General features: G+C 38.2%; 1 protein-coding gene across 1 annotated transcript; it reads left to right on the top strand.

Moving 5' to 3' along the window:
- Positions 1–227: 227 nt before the first annotated feature.
- LOC124502167 (C-type lectin domain family 2 member A-like) lies at positions 228–13,447 on the top strand. Its single transcript, XM_047066686.1, has 6 exons — positions 228–386; positions 1,740–1,890; positions 2,567–2,710; positions 7,607–7,776; positions 10,510–10,613; positions 11,392–13,447. Exons 2-6 carry the CDS (start codon positions 1,845–1,847, stop codon positions 11,513–11,515), a joined length of 588 nt encoding a protein of 195 aa, XP_046922642.1. The 5' UTR covers positions 228–386; positions 1,740–1,844; the 3' UTR covers positions 11,516–13,447.
- Positions 13,448–16,725: the final 3,278 nt, after the last annotated feature.

Below are 16,725 nucleotides of genomic sequence, written 5' to 3'. Positions count from 1 at the left end.
AAAATGTGACCAGGAGGGTTCCAGAAGTGCTCTAGCAAGTTAGGTTGTGGCCCTAGTTCACTCCTTGTACCCATACAGCTTTGCAATTCCTCTTAAGGGTAGTGAAGTGCACTTCCCCATTCTTTGCCTTTGAGGTCAACCAGGAGATAACCTTCAGCCAATGAGATGTTAATAGTGACTTGAAATATGCGGAATTGATGAGCTTACCCTCTTGTACCTCTGACATCTCTGTGCGAAGAGCTTCTGGAGTAGCGGCTGACTTTTCCGCCGGGACCCCGGGGTAGCCAAGAGACCAGCACACCAGACTCACAGCTCGAGGCAGGGTCACAGCCGCAATCAGCCTTGACCGGACAACCCAGACAACTCGGCCAACGCAGCACAGACTAGTGAGTGAGCCAGGGTTTGGGGCGTGCTTTGTAAAATAGCCTGAATACGGCAATAGCTAACCGGTACGCAGGGAAAATGTATGCTTTTTAAGTAGCACATAGAGTATTGGGATAATCTTTGCTTCGGATAAAGGCTTGAAAAAATAACCTAGCCATAGATTTCCCTATTCCCTCACTCTCTCTCTCTGTCTCTCTCTCTCTAACACATAGCCATGGCTCCTGAAATAAACGTTTTATTTGGGGATATGAATTAATAATCATATATTAAAAACATCAATATGCAAAATTAGAGAGAACTCTATAGCTTATAATCCAGCTTTAAAAACTGTCAACCCATTACTTTCCATTTGTCTCCCAAGGAGGGGACTTCAAAATGCTGTTGTTGGGGCCCCTGGGTGGCTCAGTCAGTTGAGCGTCTGACTTCGGCTCAGGTCATGATCTCACAGCTCGTGGGTTGGGTTCGAGCCCCGTGTCGGGCTCTGTGCTGACCGCTCAGAGCCTGGAGGCTGTTTCGGATTCTGGGTCTCCCTCTCTCTCGGCCCCTAACCCACTTGCATTCTGTCTCTGTCTCTCTCAAAAATAAATAAACTTAAAAAAAAATGAAATGCTGCTGCTGAACAGGAGGTCTGCTTTCTACATCTGGAAATAGAAGTTCAGCATATGAGAATGCTCACAGAAAGAACCAGAACAGACAGTAGAGCAGAGTCGTCCAGTGATCAGAGCCAACGAATATATAAGTTTGGCCACATACTGACTATATGACTTTAAGAACCCTTTTTACCTCTCTGTTACTTTCAGGAGGTTATTTCCTCTGTAAAGTAATGATAATAATAAGCTCCCGTTTCATTTCATTGTGAGTATAAATTAAGTCCTAAAACTGAAAAGCTCAGAACCAGGGCTACCATAGAGTGAACACACAATACACGTGAGGTATGATTGTTTCTATTATTATTATTAAAGTGATGTGATGTTCTTTTCACTGCAGTGTAAATTGGTATTTCACGCTGGACTTCTTTAGGATTGCTCTGTGGCTTGGATCCATCATGGTCAGAATTAACTAAAAATTTTGGTAGGTCAAGGGGACGGTGTGAAAACTCTATCTGTCGGCCTCATAAACTACTGGACGTCACTTCCTTTCCACTGAACCCCACAGTCAAAAGAATCATTTCGGAGGCCCCCACCACCTCCAGTGGCTCCTCAAACCACAGGGAAGTGGAATGATTTCCGGATGGCAATGTAGCAAAAGGACGGGAGTCACATGATTGCTCAGACTTCCGAGGCGGTTTGTCATAATTTTGATATTGATGTGGAATTCTCGTTTTAGTTTGCCTTAACTTTACGTTCTCATTTTAGCTTGTCTTTGTATTGCTGACACTAAATCCAACCGGCGGGCGGAGATCTGGATTCCTGTGCATTCCCTACGACCAATCTGTATCGTTGCTTTGCTGAAAAAGAGACATGGATGATGGACTATCGCTGGGGAATTCAGATTTCCAGTCTAAGGGTGAGAAACGCATGCGTGACAGGCTCTAGGTGCTATGTGTGCAGTAAACAAATTTACATTTGGTGGGCACCTGCTATCGATTCTGAGATCTAACTCTCCTCAGAGAGTCGGTATCTCCATGCTCATTTCTTCTAGCCGTGGCATATTATTTTCAGCTATCAATCCAAAGTATCTTATAACCAGATCCACACTGTGTGGATAAAAGATAACGAATTTCTGTACTATTTTTAACAGCATCATTAGATAAAATTGACATACATTGAAATGCTTAGAAACAGCTTGCCAATTTCCACCCCCCTCCAAAAAAAAAAACAAAATGCCGGCTGAGAATTTTGTTTGGGATTGTGATGAAACTATACATTCATTTGAGTGAAACTGACAACTTCACAAAAGTGAAGTCCTCTGACTCACGAAAACAGTATCTTTCTCCATTTATTCATGTCTGTAATTTATTTCAGCAATGTTTTGTCATCTTCAGTGTACAAGTTTTGCATGTCTCTTGTCAGATTTATCCATAAGGATTCAATATTTTATGCAGTACTGTAAATGGTATATTTTAATTTTCCATTGATCACTGAGAGCAGATAAATATGGTCAGTTTGCATATACGGATCTTGTTCTTCTACCATTCCGAACTCGAGTTAGTAATGAAAAACTGATTGATTTTTTTTAATAGGAGACATTATCACTTTCAACCTTACCAACAAACCACAAGGACCCTCAAAAAGGAATAAAGAGAGACTTTGTATCTGTAAAGTTATCACCATTGTCATGTTCTTTCTGATGATTTTGATAACTACCCTGGCCACAATTTTAGCAGGTGAGTTGCCCACTTCCCAAATACGCTCATGTTAACTCTACTGTAAAATATTTCACCGTATGTGTGCTTTAAGGGTAATTCTTGAACATCTTTGTGCATGGAATGGACATATGTTTCTTCTTCTATAAAATGAGGATAATAGCTGTATTTCATACTGTGAGGATAACAGTAATGCATATGAAACTTTCTTCTAAACCAGTGTGACTTATAGTCCTTACAAGGTAAGGGGCTCATGGTAAAATAGTACATCTCCATACTGCACCCTTCATCAAAAAAGTCTCATTATGAAGAAATATAAAAAGAACTGCACAGTATATTTGTAGCATAGTTAACAATGAATCACCAGGTCCTTATCTCCCTGTGGACTGGTAGCAATTTACGGAATATTATCTAGTTGGGGACTACCTTGCCCTAAACCATATACTTTTACATATATATTAGTATTTTTTTTTCTAAACTGCTTCTAGTCAATGACTATGTTGATAAGAATGGAAATTGAGTTTAAGGTGCAAAACATTCGATCTGTGTCTGGTTGTGCAGCTTCCAATGACGGGGTCAGATTACCAAGCTCCAATTATAATTCACAACTATACATATGGGCTACAGAGAATTGGACAAGAAGAAATTGTTAATATCCTAATGACCATATTTTGTACACAAAATATCAATTACTCTTATATTCTAAAAGGAAGTTTAGAATGGTATATCACCCTCTAATGATAGCAAACTATGTACATATTTTCTGAAAGTAACTTGAAACAATTTTAATGAGATGTTTCAAAATATATGCATAAGTATATATGCATTTGGTGAGCATATATTCATGTGTATATGATTTACACATGAATATATGTATTATACATGTATATATGTACATATATACGTGTTTCTATTTCTATACACATGTATATGTATATACACATATACACATGTATATGATTTACACATGAATATATGTATTATACGTGTATATATGTGCATATATACGTGTATATATTTCTATACACATGTATATGTATATGTATACACATGTATATGATTTACACATGAATGTATGTATTATACATGTATAGATGTACATATGTATATATATGGGTCACATATATACATATGTATATATATGTATATATGTATATATATGTACATATGTATATATATGTACATCTATACATGTATAGAAATATATATACATGTGAATACCCTGTATGTATATAAATAATTAGATAAGGAGATGGATAAAGAAATCATTATATAAACTCGGCATTAGGCTGTGTGTTGACAACAAAGACAGATACGATTCCTGCCTTCATGGAACTTACTCAACAAAGCAAAGTCATGAGTCAAATAATAAGAATGATGAGTTCCATGAGAAGGACATAGGTAATGAAGTCCAGGTGAGTAAACAACTTTGCCAAAAAGACTATGACATCATATTAGGTGAATGGGCTTAAATATTTACAGTAAAAATTTTAGCACCAAACTACTCCTCTTTGAGTCATGGTCTAAAGTTATAATTTATACCTAACTACAAACTAAAGAGACTGTTGCTCAAGTAAAAGCATAAATGATATCTACTGGTCAAGTTAAGGAAATAAACATTATTGATATTTTTACTCAGCTTAAATTACACTGTAATTACAGTCATATAACTTCTCTGGACAAAATAATAAAAATAATTAAGAGGAAGAAGAAGGAGGAGGAGGAGAGAAGTTGGAGGGAGAGGAGGAGAAGGAGAAAGGTTTTTGATAAAACAAAATATATATTTGTAAAGCGTTTTATGCTTTATAAAATATTTTAATACACATTTTATTTGCATTTTTTAGTGACCCAGAGCAATAGTAAAGTATTAGTGTTCTTATTTTCTTTTGCTATGCACAAGGACTTTGAACGTCAGAGATAGCAGCTGTCTAAAGACCGTTGAGTAGACCCAAGTTACAACCTGAATCCAAGTCCTCTGCATTTTATTCATCATTCTTACAATATCTACAATGCTGTCTCTCTCTTTTTCGTTAATTTTTTTTTAATCTTTATTTTTACTTTTGAGAGGGAGAGAGACACAGAGGGCGAGCAGGGGAGGGGGCAGAGAGAGAGAGGGAGACACAGAATCCAAAGCAGGCTCCAGGCTCTGAGCTGTCAGCACAGAGCCCGACGCGGGGCTCGAACTCGTGGACCGTGAGATCATGACCTGAGCCGAAGTCAGACGCTTAACTGCCTGAGCCACCCAGGCGCCCCCAATGTTGTCTCTTTCTAAGTGAGCTTATTTCCTATGGTTTATATAAAAAAATACCCACTTATTTGTTAAAGGAGCTGAAATATGTGCAACCTGTTCTTAGAAACGTAGGGTTTCTTCCAGGCTGCCTACTGCAGTCAATGCAGGCCATGCTCACAGATGCTCCTAGTTTTCTCTCAGTGGAATTTATTCAGTGGACTTCCTAAGGATCCTCATTTGTGTTCTCTGATTCAAGCCATGTTCAAGAGAATATTTTATAAACTGGGTCACACAACGCTATAGACAGTTTATAAAGGTTAATATGCTTTATCTTGTAGTGATATTGAACTGTGGGACCAGAATTCCATCTCCCAGTTTTATCTTTGGTTATAGGTCATCCAGCGTCTAGCATCTCAGTTTCCCTATTTATACAGCAGAGGACTGGACTCAATAGTTTTTAGTGCTGCTTGTGATGCTAAAACTCACTGATTTCCTAAAGTTATCAAGCAAAAGTAAGGGTTATTTAACACAACCTAGGATGCTAAATTCCTGTGACCCAGATCAGATGATGGCAGTTTGTGCGTTGATGTAAAAACGAGCTTTTCTTACTTAATAGATATGAATACTTAGGTTAAAATAGGCAAAGGTCTAATCAGGTCTAGAATAAAAATTGTTCCTTCACTTAGGTATACTTGAGAACAGTTACATAGATTTTTCTTGGATGGGTATGACTGCTATATATTTTGTTGATTTATGCAGCAATCAGACATGACATAATCACCAGGTATAACTATTTACCTATAGAGAGGAATAGAGAGATAGAGATAGATAGATGAGATAGAGAGAGAAGAGGCAAAAATTATATATACATAATAAATATATATAATATATATAATATATAATAATGTATATATGTATATAGCTATAGCTATATATATAATGTCATAGCTATAATGTATTAAATCTGATAGTCTATTAGAAGCCAAGAGCATGGAAAGTAGAGTATGATCAATTCCAATGGGATGGAGTGGAGGAAATTCATAGAGGAAATTGTGCTGTAACATAATAGATCATTTAAATACAAGGAGATACTTGCCAGTTGGACAGGATGAAATTGTTTTATTGCAAGTTAAGGTGGGGGTATGGCATTGAGGAACACAGAGCAGCGTGAGCAAAGGCCCAGATATTACCTAAAGTAACATGACATGTGTAAGGGACTAGGAGAAGTTTGGTAAACAAGAAAATGGAGACAGAAACAAAGGGCCTACAGAAAAATCAGATGAGATAAAGCTGCAGATGTAAACAGAAATCAAATTCTGATGCACTTTTCATTAAAGTTCAAAGAAAAAGTTAGACTTTAAACATAACTTAAGCATCATAGAAGCATATGCAGAACCGGAACAAGTATCTCCCACCTAGTTATTTTGTGCACTTTATTTTTTTATTATTTTTTAATATATAATTTATTGTCAAGTTAGCTAACATACGGTGTATACAGTGTGCTCTTGACTTTGGGAGTGGATTCCCATGATTCATTGCTTACATACAACACCCAGTGCTCATCCCCACAAGTGCCCTCCTCAATGCCCATCACCCATTTTCCCCTCTCCCCCGCACCTTCCCCCCACCATCAGCCCTCAGTTTTTTCTCTGTATTTAAGTCTCTTGAACACTTGTTTTTTCCCCAAATCTATTTTTCTTCTAACAAGAATTTTAATGAATCAACAGGCCATCAATCCCGTCCATACATCATCACCTATCTCTAATTTTGAGACAATCCTTTCAGTGTAAGGTGTAAAACCTTAACCACGTGTATAAGCAACACCTAGCTCCTGTTCGATTTTCTGGCCTCGGTTATGGTCCAGTCACGCTGATTTTCCTTTCTCAAGTGAAAAGGACCTTTACCCTCCAGGACCTTTACACGCTCACTTCCTCTTTGCTGAGAACGTGCTCTCCTCATCCTTCGTCTAGTGAGCTAGCTCTCTGCACCCTTCAAGTGTCACCTGAAATGTCGACTCCAACCCCCACCCCTGAGCGGGACCAACTCCCCTCAACTCTTGTTCTCTTAGTACCCGTGGCTATCCCTTTTGCATCACTCCTTGAAATTTGTTAATTACTTGTTCACTCTCTATCTGCCCCACTAGGCTCTCAGCACAATGATGGCAGGGACCATGTCTGTAATAAATACACACGACGATGCTTAACATAGGGTACACTCACAAATATTTTTTTTTATTGACTGGATGAGTGTCCATTAGGCAATTGTACATAGGAGATCTCTGACCAGAGGCCTGGGTTGGGCACATCAATTCAATAATTATCAGTATAAGCATGACAGCGTCATGAGAATGAGTGTGTTCACCTAGGAGGAGTGTGTCACCAGAGAAGAGCAGGGAGTCTTGAATCCGAGCAATGCCAGCATCTACACGAGTGGCGTCTGCCATGGATTTCTTTCAACTTAGCAAGAAAATCAATACGAGAATGTACGATCTGTCCTCATTTGGAGAAAAACGAAGAATGACTAAGGAAATCCCAAAACTTCAGACTGAAGGGCCAAAAGCTAATCTGGTGAATTTCATATCTAGGGATAAGATAATCGTTTTACATCAAATTCTAATGCGTCTCAGAGCAGAACATTCAGGGCGTGCCACCGCCTCGGTAGTTAATATATCAGGAAATTGTTTTCAGTTGAAAAACACAAATCTTCCGCTGAACGCATGTCATGCTTGGATGGCTGGATTGGTTACCTAGGAAAGTGCTTCTATTTCTCCGAAAGTACAAGAACCTGGAGAGCAAGCCAGAACTTCTGTGCCTCTCACGCAGCCACTCTTGCTGTCTTCAACACCACAAAAGAACTGGTAAGGCAATTCTCTTAAATTATGATTATGTTCTTGGGGGTTATAGCTGATACGGAGGCTGCACACTGGAAATGGAAATGGTCCAAAAAAGACCCTCTCATCCATCATAGAAGAACCCCTTCCCCTTTTTTTTTCCACATCAGCTTAATCAAAGAAAGAGCTCACATCAGGCCACACTCACCTCCCAGGTCAGGTCAGATCAACCCTTAGAGTAAAAATTATTAGACAACATTTAGGACATGACTTCCCCCACCTGACTTTTCCAACTGGGAGTAGAAGGATTTAGAAATAAGTTACATACTAGGCATTTTTCCCTATGCCTAATATAGAGCAGCTTATATATTCCTGCCTAGACTCTAAAAGCAGGGTTAGAGTGATATATCTCCCACCAGAAAGATCCGACTATTCTTCAAAAAAATTCAACTGCATAATTAGCTAGCTCTATATTTTTGAGTGAAATACAGCAGCAAAATCCAAGGAAAGTCCAAAACCACTTCCCACGAAGCTCAGACCCATGAAGCCATAATAAAGCCCTCAGTAATGAACTGTTATTGCCTACCTGTTTTACACCAAATTAAAGTTGCTTTTTGTGGAACTATATTCAAAAAATAATAATAAGCAGAAATTCATGGCAAACCAGGTGTCAGAGATACTGGAAAGGATTAATAAAGGAGTCAAGCATAACCAAGAGGGTCTGGTAGGTTCAAGGCATAGAAAAGGGTTAATGGAAAAACTTAAAAGCACACAGTACAAACTTCCCCCGACCAGAAATAATAGAGATAGAGAACAATAGAGGTGGCAAGAGACAAAACAGCTAAGACCTCAAGGAGCACAGGGATGTATTTAACATTTATTGAACCCTTACTCTGCCAGGAAAGGACAGAAGAGGGATTGTCCTAAATTTGAACTAATTTTGTAGCTCGTTCTGACAAGGAGTTTTGGATAAGTACATTCAGATGGCTAAAAAGTAGAAATGAAGTCATACATTCCATTCTATAGAATAATAAATCAAGAAACTAGAGCAGTGAAAAAACGGGAAGTATCAGATGAATACGGAAACAAAACAAAGGAAATACTTTGACTGAAAAGCACAGTCACTGAAATAATTTTTGGAATAAACAAACGAGTTCAACAAAATAATGAGGATATACAAAAGCAATGCTGGTTCTGTACATAGAAAGAATTGATCACAGAAAAAGAAAACAGATATATGCACCTGATTATAAACAGTAGAGATTATAAACAGTAGAGATTTTTTTTTATTTTAAAAATTTTAAACTTTTTAATTTTAAAAATTTTAATTTTAAAAATTATAAACAGTAGAGATTTTTTTTAAAAATTTTAAATGTTTATTTTTATTTTTGAGACAGACAGAGACAGAGCATGAACGGGGGAGGGTCAGAGAGAGAGGGAGACACAGAATCCGAAGCAGGCTCCAGGCTCTGAGCGGTCAGCACAGAGCCCCACGCGGGGCTCGAACTCGGACCGCGAGATCGTGACCTGAGCCGAAGTCGGACACTTAACCGACTGAACCACCCAGGTGCCCCTAAACAGTAGAGATTTAAAAGCATAAAATCTTACAAATAATTTTATGCCAACGAATTTGAAAACTTTGAAGAAATGGATAATTGTCTAATTATTTAAACAATTGTGTAGACAACCGAAATTTGGATATGTATGAACAGACATATTTTTAAAAAATTAAATTGTGAGCATCAAAGGGTAAAAAGTGTTCAAACAAACTAAAGCGTTCAAATAAACTAAAGACATAGAGAAAGTATCAACCCAACAGAATTCACAAAAAGCTAAAATAAGGGAAAAAAAACCTAGTAGTCAAAAAACACGACACTGACAAATCCAAATACGACAGCAATCGTGATAAAATGATTTTTAAATGCTTTTAATTTGTTTCTTAAATGAAAAAAAATTATCAGATGGTTTAAAAAAAAAAAGCAATAAAGTCCAGTAACGTGCTACTTACGGAGACATACTTAAGCACATACGCATACACACACGTGTGAACACACACATAAAAGTTAGACAGAAAAATGAAAGGAAATATATGCAAAACAATTACTAACCAAATCCAAACAAAACGTAAAAGCTAGGCTATTGGTAATAATATCAGAAAATATAATGTATCAGAATGAATTACGAAGGTATATAAAACCTGAATGAACCAGGTTACTTACTGCTAAGATTGTCCTGTTCCAAAAGGCACCAAACTTAAGATTTACTGGCAAATTTGACCAAGCCATCACAGAACAGATCATGTCTGTCTTCTAACAGTTCTTTTAGAAGTGAAAAAGAGGGGCACCTGGGTGGCTCAGTTGGTTAAGCATCCGACTCTTAATTTCGGCTCAGGTCATGATCTCATGGTTCATGAGTTTGAGCCCTGCGTCAGGCTCTGTGATGGCAATGCGGAGCCTGCTTGGGATTCTCTATCTCCCTCTCTCTCTGCCCCTCCCCTGCTCTCTTTCTCTCTCTCTCTCTCTCAAAATAAGCAAACACTTTTTAAAAAAGGAAATAGAATAGGAAGAAAGCTACCCAATGCAATTTACTAGGGTAGTTGTTACAGAAGTAACTGAACCCATGAACTAACCTGTGAACCAGATAAGGACACTGCCGCCTTCCAAATATGAAAGTCTGTATTTCTCCAAAAAGTATAACGAGACAAAAGAAAATCCAACCGAACGAAGCATTTGCTATTCATCCTAATATACTTTCTTAAAGGATTTCCTGAAGCGATATTCTGACCACTCTCAATATTGGATTGGACTGAGTCGAGAAGCAGGACAGAGCTGGAAGTGGATAGATGGAACCATATACAGTGGTTGGTAAGTCCTGGGTCTGTAATTTATCCACTGAAAGCTGGGGCTCTAAGCCCTTTACCACCACAGAGAGATCTGAGCTAAAATCCATACACACCATTCTCCTGGAAGTTTCCTTTGTGGTGGAGAGTAAAATGAGCCCAGAGAAAAAGTGGTAATGTAAATTATTGTATAAAGTAAAGGGGCGCCTGGGTGGCTCAGTTGCTTGAGCGTCTGACTTTGGCTCAGGTCATGATCTGACAGTTTGTGGGTTCGAGACCCACACCGGGCTTTGAGCTGGCAGTGCGGAGCCTGCTTCAGAGTCCGTCTCCCTCTCTCTCTCTGCCCCTACCCTGCTTGTGCTCTCTCTCTCTCTCAAAAATAAATAAACATTAAAAAAACGATTGTACAAAGCATTTAATACTTGTGATATTCCAAACAATGTTTCATATCATTTGACTTCCACAACAGCCGTGGGAAATAGACATATTTATCTCCGCTTTACGGGGGCGAGACATCAATGTTCAGAGATGTGACTACTTCTAGAATTTCACAACACATGTTTAACACGTGCTTAGCAGTAAATCCTGCACTTCTTCACCATATAGGTTACAGGTTTTTTTGAGTTTCTGAAGCCGCATTTAAGGCCAACGCATATGAGTTCACTTTGTGTTATATTCAAACACTACCGTGTTGGGTAAGAGTAAACGCTCCCAGCAGAGGAAAATTTTTCTGCAGTCACGCCAGTCAGGACTCACTCATCCTGTCGCCTTTGTTTTTTTCCCCCTTCTGTGTTTCGTTTTAGGTTTCAAATCATTGGAATTGGAGAATGTGCCTATCTACACAAAACAGGGATCAGAGGCTCCAGTACCCGCTTGGTTAGAAAATGGATTTGTAGCAAATCAGACCTATGCATCCCCAGAAGTTAAGACATCATGGATCTAAGATAGTTTACGTAAAATAGTGTAAAGGGAATAATTTTTATTCCTCTTGAAGGAAACATATTATATTAATATGAAAGTACGTGAGATTCATGTTTAGAAATTTCCATTGGTGTTTTACTCCGCGTCTCTAAACCCATGTTTATAAATCTTCTAGAGTCTTAGGATTCAAGAAATACATGCCCCAAAGTCTGTTCCCAAATCTCACAGAATAAAACTTCTGATACGTAATACATTAAATACGAATGAAAAACTTAAATGACATTTTACGGTATTTACGCCTATGGATTCAGAGTAATGTCATTTAAAGTGGCTTGTTTTTCTAAGAACTGTAATATTTTTGCCCTGCCTCCTTACTTTTATTATCGATACTAGTTGTTGATGTTCTTTCGGTTTTGCAATATGTATGAGAGTCACTCGTGAATGTAGCGTTATGGAAACACGAGCATTGTGTTGAAATGCGTTGAGTTACTAGCTAAACGAATCGCTTTCATGCGCCAACCCCACAGGCCATCATGTTCAGACCATCAGGATTGAGTAAACAGTCTGAACTAGCACCTGTCTAGTACCTAATGCCAGGAACCTATTGTACAATGGACAATATAAATAGTATAAATTTGGGGAACAAATGGGTGAAGGAGGTATTTGAACTCTGCTGCTCAACAAGCCTCTAGTTGAGAAAACGACAAATCAGGTTCTGTGGCAGAATGTGTAACTTTTCAGAGAATATGATCTTCCCAGTTACTCGAGGTTAACCAGATCTGTTTGTTAAAAATGATCCTTGCATTAAAGTGAAATCCGTGATCTGCATCTTATGGGTGCGTAATGTATGCTCACTGCTAGAAATGAAAACAGTTGTAATAGAACACAGACTGGAGAACGGGACAAGTAAGAACTCAGGAAAAGAGCAGTGGGGTCTCATTCTTGTATCTTTTCCAAGCCAGGCCAAAGTTTCCATGTTTTCATCCCCTCTCCGCACCCTCATTTTCACTTCCTTTTCCTCCCTGTACTTCCCCCTCTCCTATTCTTCAGAAAATCAGAGATGGGACAGATGAACCTTTCACGTTTAATTATCAAACAGTAGAAGAAGTGCACAAACAAATGTATGTCTTGTATGGAAATGTTCAGCGGCAACGGAAGGAAGTGTGTGCCCAAAGCCGAGAAGGAGGCTCCCAGTGAAATCATTACGGGGGAAATATTGTTTGTTTTTAAATTTTTTTTTAATATTTGTTTATTTTTGAGAAACAGAGTGAGACAAAGCATGAGCAGGGGAGGGGCAGAGAGAGAAGGAGACACAGAATCTGAAGCAGGCTCCAGGCTCTGAGCAAGCCATTGAATGCACAGTTCTGGAACTCATGAGCAAGTCTGGGCTGGATACATGACATGGACACGAGTAGAGCCCCCAGAGGTCCGAGGGAATATGTTGACCTGACGAAAGTAGAAAAGCCCTTGGTAGCAAAGAGTCATTGCTCGCCTAATGAGAAAATAATTTTCTTTTACAAATGCTTGTTACCTGATTTTTGTTTTATTTTTTAGGTAGGCTGTAAAGCTAGATTGCTTAGTCTTAGTCACAAAGCTGAATCTGTGCCCATACGAGCACTAATAGAACAATAGTATAATTTCAGACAAATAAATTAGTTCATATGTATTTACAGAACTATTAAATGAGAGAAGTGCACAGTTTTCAGAAGATGAGATGCCGAAACATTTGGAGATGGTTGGACTTGCAAAACTTCCAATACTGGATAGTGTCCAAGATCACACAGGAAAATGTAACATGTTTCTTTGCCCTTTCAAGTTACAGTTTTAAAAATGAGGCGATCATTGCATCTATATAATAAAGCAAAAATGTCAAGAATCCCTTTGTATGACTCATGGCTTTTATGACACCCAATGCTATTGCATACAGATTTTAAAGTTGTCTGCCTCAAGTTGACTAATTAATACTGAAATAAAGCTGTTCCTGTGAAAACAAATTGAGAGTTTTGGTGGTTTTGTTTTTTTAAGTTTGTTTATTTATTTACTTGGAGAGAGAGTAAATGGGGGCAAGTGAGGGAGGGGGTGGGAGACGGAGGATCCAAAGCAGGTGCTGCACTGTCAGCGCGGAGCCTGGCATGGGGCTCGAACTCACAAACCGTGAGATCACAACCTGAGCCGAAATCAAGACTCGGAGACTTAAGTGACTAGCCACCCAGGCCCCTCAAGTTTTGGTGTTTTGTAAATAAAATAAAAATATTCATACATCTTTCTTCCAAGACAATAATGAATAATTATGCTTCGAAGTGCATATCCCTGAGATTCTAGAAAGACAAGTTCTTTTTTTTCTTTTTACCATCTTATTTATTTTTTAAATTTACATCCAAGTTAGCATATAGCGCAACAATGATTTCAGAAGTATATTTCTTAATGCCCCCTGGCCATTTAGCCCCTCCCTCTCCCGCCACCCCCCCAGTAACCCTCTGTTTGTTCTCCATATTTAAGAGTCTCTTATGTTTTGTCCCCCTCCCTGTTTTTATATGATTTTTGCTTCTCTTCTCTTATGTTCATCAGAAAGACAACTTGTAAAAGTTAAAATATGTTTATACTTGATGAAAATTTTTGTTATACTTTTCAGTATACTATCTATATGCACTTAAGTAGGAGTATATATGTATATGTTATATACATGCACACACACGAAGTATATATTTTTATTTTTAGTATGTATATATTTATAGTATATATATAATCGATAGTGTATATATTTTTTATACACATACAAGTATTAATGTAACATGGCCATTTATACAGTGATTAGTGGAGAAGCCAGGGTGTTCAAGACAAATGAGGATAAATGAAGGAAAAAAGATATTTAGGAATACAATGTTATCATTGTGTAAGAGTGAATATATGATACTTCATTTGACTTGAAAAATGCTTACTTGGAAATGGGAATACTAATCCAGTTGCTATACAGTATCTACGGAGATATGTTCCCAGAGTAGTAATTTAATACTCATGAACAGCTTACTGTTGAGGGTTTATTGAAAGATTCTCTTCTTCTTGCGAGTTCTGCATTTGATCTGGCCTAATGCCATATCTGATATGTATCTCAGACCTACCACTTTGGAGTTGCCATATCATCCAATGTGCATTTTAACTATTAAAATAATCCCATTTTTTGTCTTTTTTTGGGGGGGGATAATCAAACTGGTTTCTGGGAATTAAAAAAAGTTCAGTGGGAAAATAATAATGGCAGAAAGGGAACCCTCAAGAGTAAAGAAGAAAAGTAGTATGAAGAGTTCCTTAGCCAAGGCTGTTCCAACAGGTTCACCTTGGTGACCTGGCTACCCAGCAAATCAACGCGAAGGGGGCCATGCACTGAGGTACACCTTACTATGTGAACACAGTGTTAGAGAGAAACGTGCTGAGAGGGGCCGGGGTGCAGTACAACTGGTTTTCTCTTTTTCACACTTCTAACCACCCTAATGTTAGGTCTTTTTCTGTTATTAGAGGTAACATACCAGATGAGTTGAAAAATTGTCATATAATATAAAGTTTGTCAAAGAAGGGAAGAAAGGGCTGGGGAACAACGGGAGCAGGAAATGACATAGTAAAATTTCAGGAGCAAAGGAATCTCAGCCCTTCTTCCTTTCTGGGGAAAGGGAGGCAGATTTAGCACTCGACTATAATAGGAAAATAAGTGGGAAGTTGAAGGTGGTCTCATCAAAGCCTTTACCTACTGAAGCAATAATTTTCTCCAAGCCACATACATACACAGAAACATACATGAATTCCAAAAGAAGTCTGAAGCTTAAGGATAAAAACTTTTAAGGTGTCATAAATTATGAATTTATTCCTAAAGGATTTTTCACTCAGAATCTTCTTTAAAAAAAAAGTTTTAATATTTATTTATTTTTGAGAGAGAAAAACAGAGCGTGAGCAGGGGAGGGGCAGAGAGAGAGAAAGACACAGAATCTGAAGTAGGTTCCAGGCTCTGAGCTGTCAGCACAGAGCCTGACGTGGGTCTCCAACTCCTGGACCATGAGATCATGACCTGAGCCAAAGTCAGACACTTAACCGACTGAGCCACCCAGGCTCCCCTCACTGATAATCTTCTAATTTACATTATTTAATATACTCCCTTTGCAACAATTAGAATCACTATATAATTAAAAATATTAAATTGGAGAACTGGGTAATCTAAAAATACCTTTAGTTGTGATTCAGGCGATCTAATCCCTTAAAATATACACATATGTAGATATATAATAGAAATAATAAGACAAGGTTTGCTTTGTATTAGGATTTTTAGACATGGCTAATTAAATTCACAGTAGTTTTAGAATTCTCATATCAAAATTTCACCAGTTTAATATTTCCTTATGTGCAAACACACATTTTACAACTTAATCAGATATATTATTTTGAGAATACCCCTTGGATAGGAATTTTTTAAACATCCAGGTAGACTAATTGTTGTATGTTTTAATATTTTATTATTTTAATGCTTAAATGTTTAAACCAAAATCTGAGTTTCAAGGAGCATTGATAACTTGGCTTTGAATTTTATTTATTTTTTACTTTTAATTTATTTTTGGGAGAGAGGAAGACAGAATGCAAACAGGGGAGGGACAAAGAGAGGGGGAGACACAGAATCCGAAGCAGTTTCCAGGCTCCGAGCTGTCAGCGCAGAGCCCAACGAGGGGCTCGAACTCATGAGTTGTGAGATCATGACTTGAGCCGAAGTCAGACACTTAACCGACTCAGCCACGCAGGCGCCCCTTGACTTTGAATTTTAAAAAGATCCACAAAGTGGAGGTTCCTCAAAAAATTAAAAATAGACCTACCCTATGACCCAGCAATAGCACTGCTAGGAATTTACCCAAGGGATACAGGAGTACTGATGCATAGGGGCACTTGTACCCCAATGTTTATAGCAGCACTCTCAACAATAGCCAAATTATGGAAAGAGCCTAAATGTCCATCAACTGATGAATGGATAAAGAAATTGTGGTTTATATACACAATGGAGTACTATGTGGCAATGAGAAAGAATGAAATATGGCCCTTTGTAGCAACGTGGATGGAACTGGAGAGTGTGATGCTAAGTGAAATAAGCCATACAGAGAAAGACAGATACCATATGTTTTCACTCTTATGTGGATCCTGAGAAACTTAACAGAAACCCATGGGGGAGGGGAAGGAAAAATAAGAAA

This window comes from Lynx rufus, unplaced genomic scaffold, assembly GCF_022079265.1.
Source record: "Lynx rufus isolate CCGP_SWC_20201006 ecotype Redwood Valley unplaced genomic scaffold, mLynRuf1.p SCAF_7, whole genome shotgun sequence".
Classification (NCBI taxonomy): Eukaryota; Metazoa; Chordata; class Mammalia; order Carnivora; family Felidae; genus Lynx; species Lynx rufus.
Note: the sequence above shows the minus strand (reverse complement) of the source record. Positions and strands in the feature narration are given on the sequence as shown.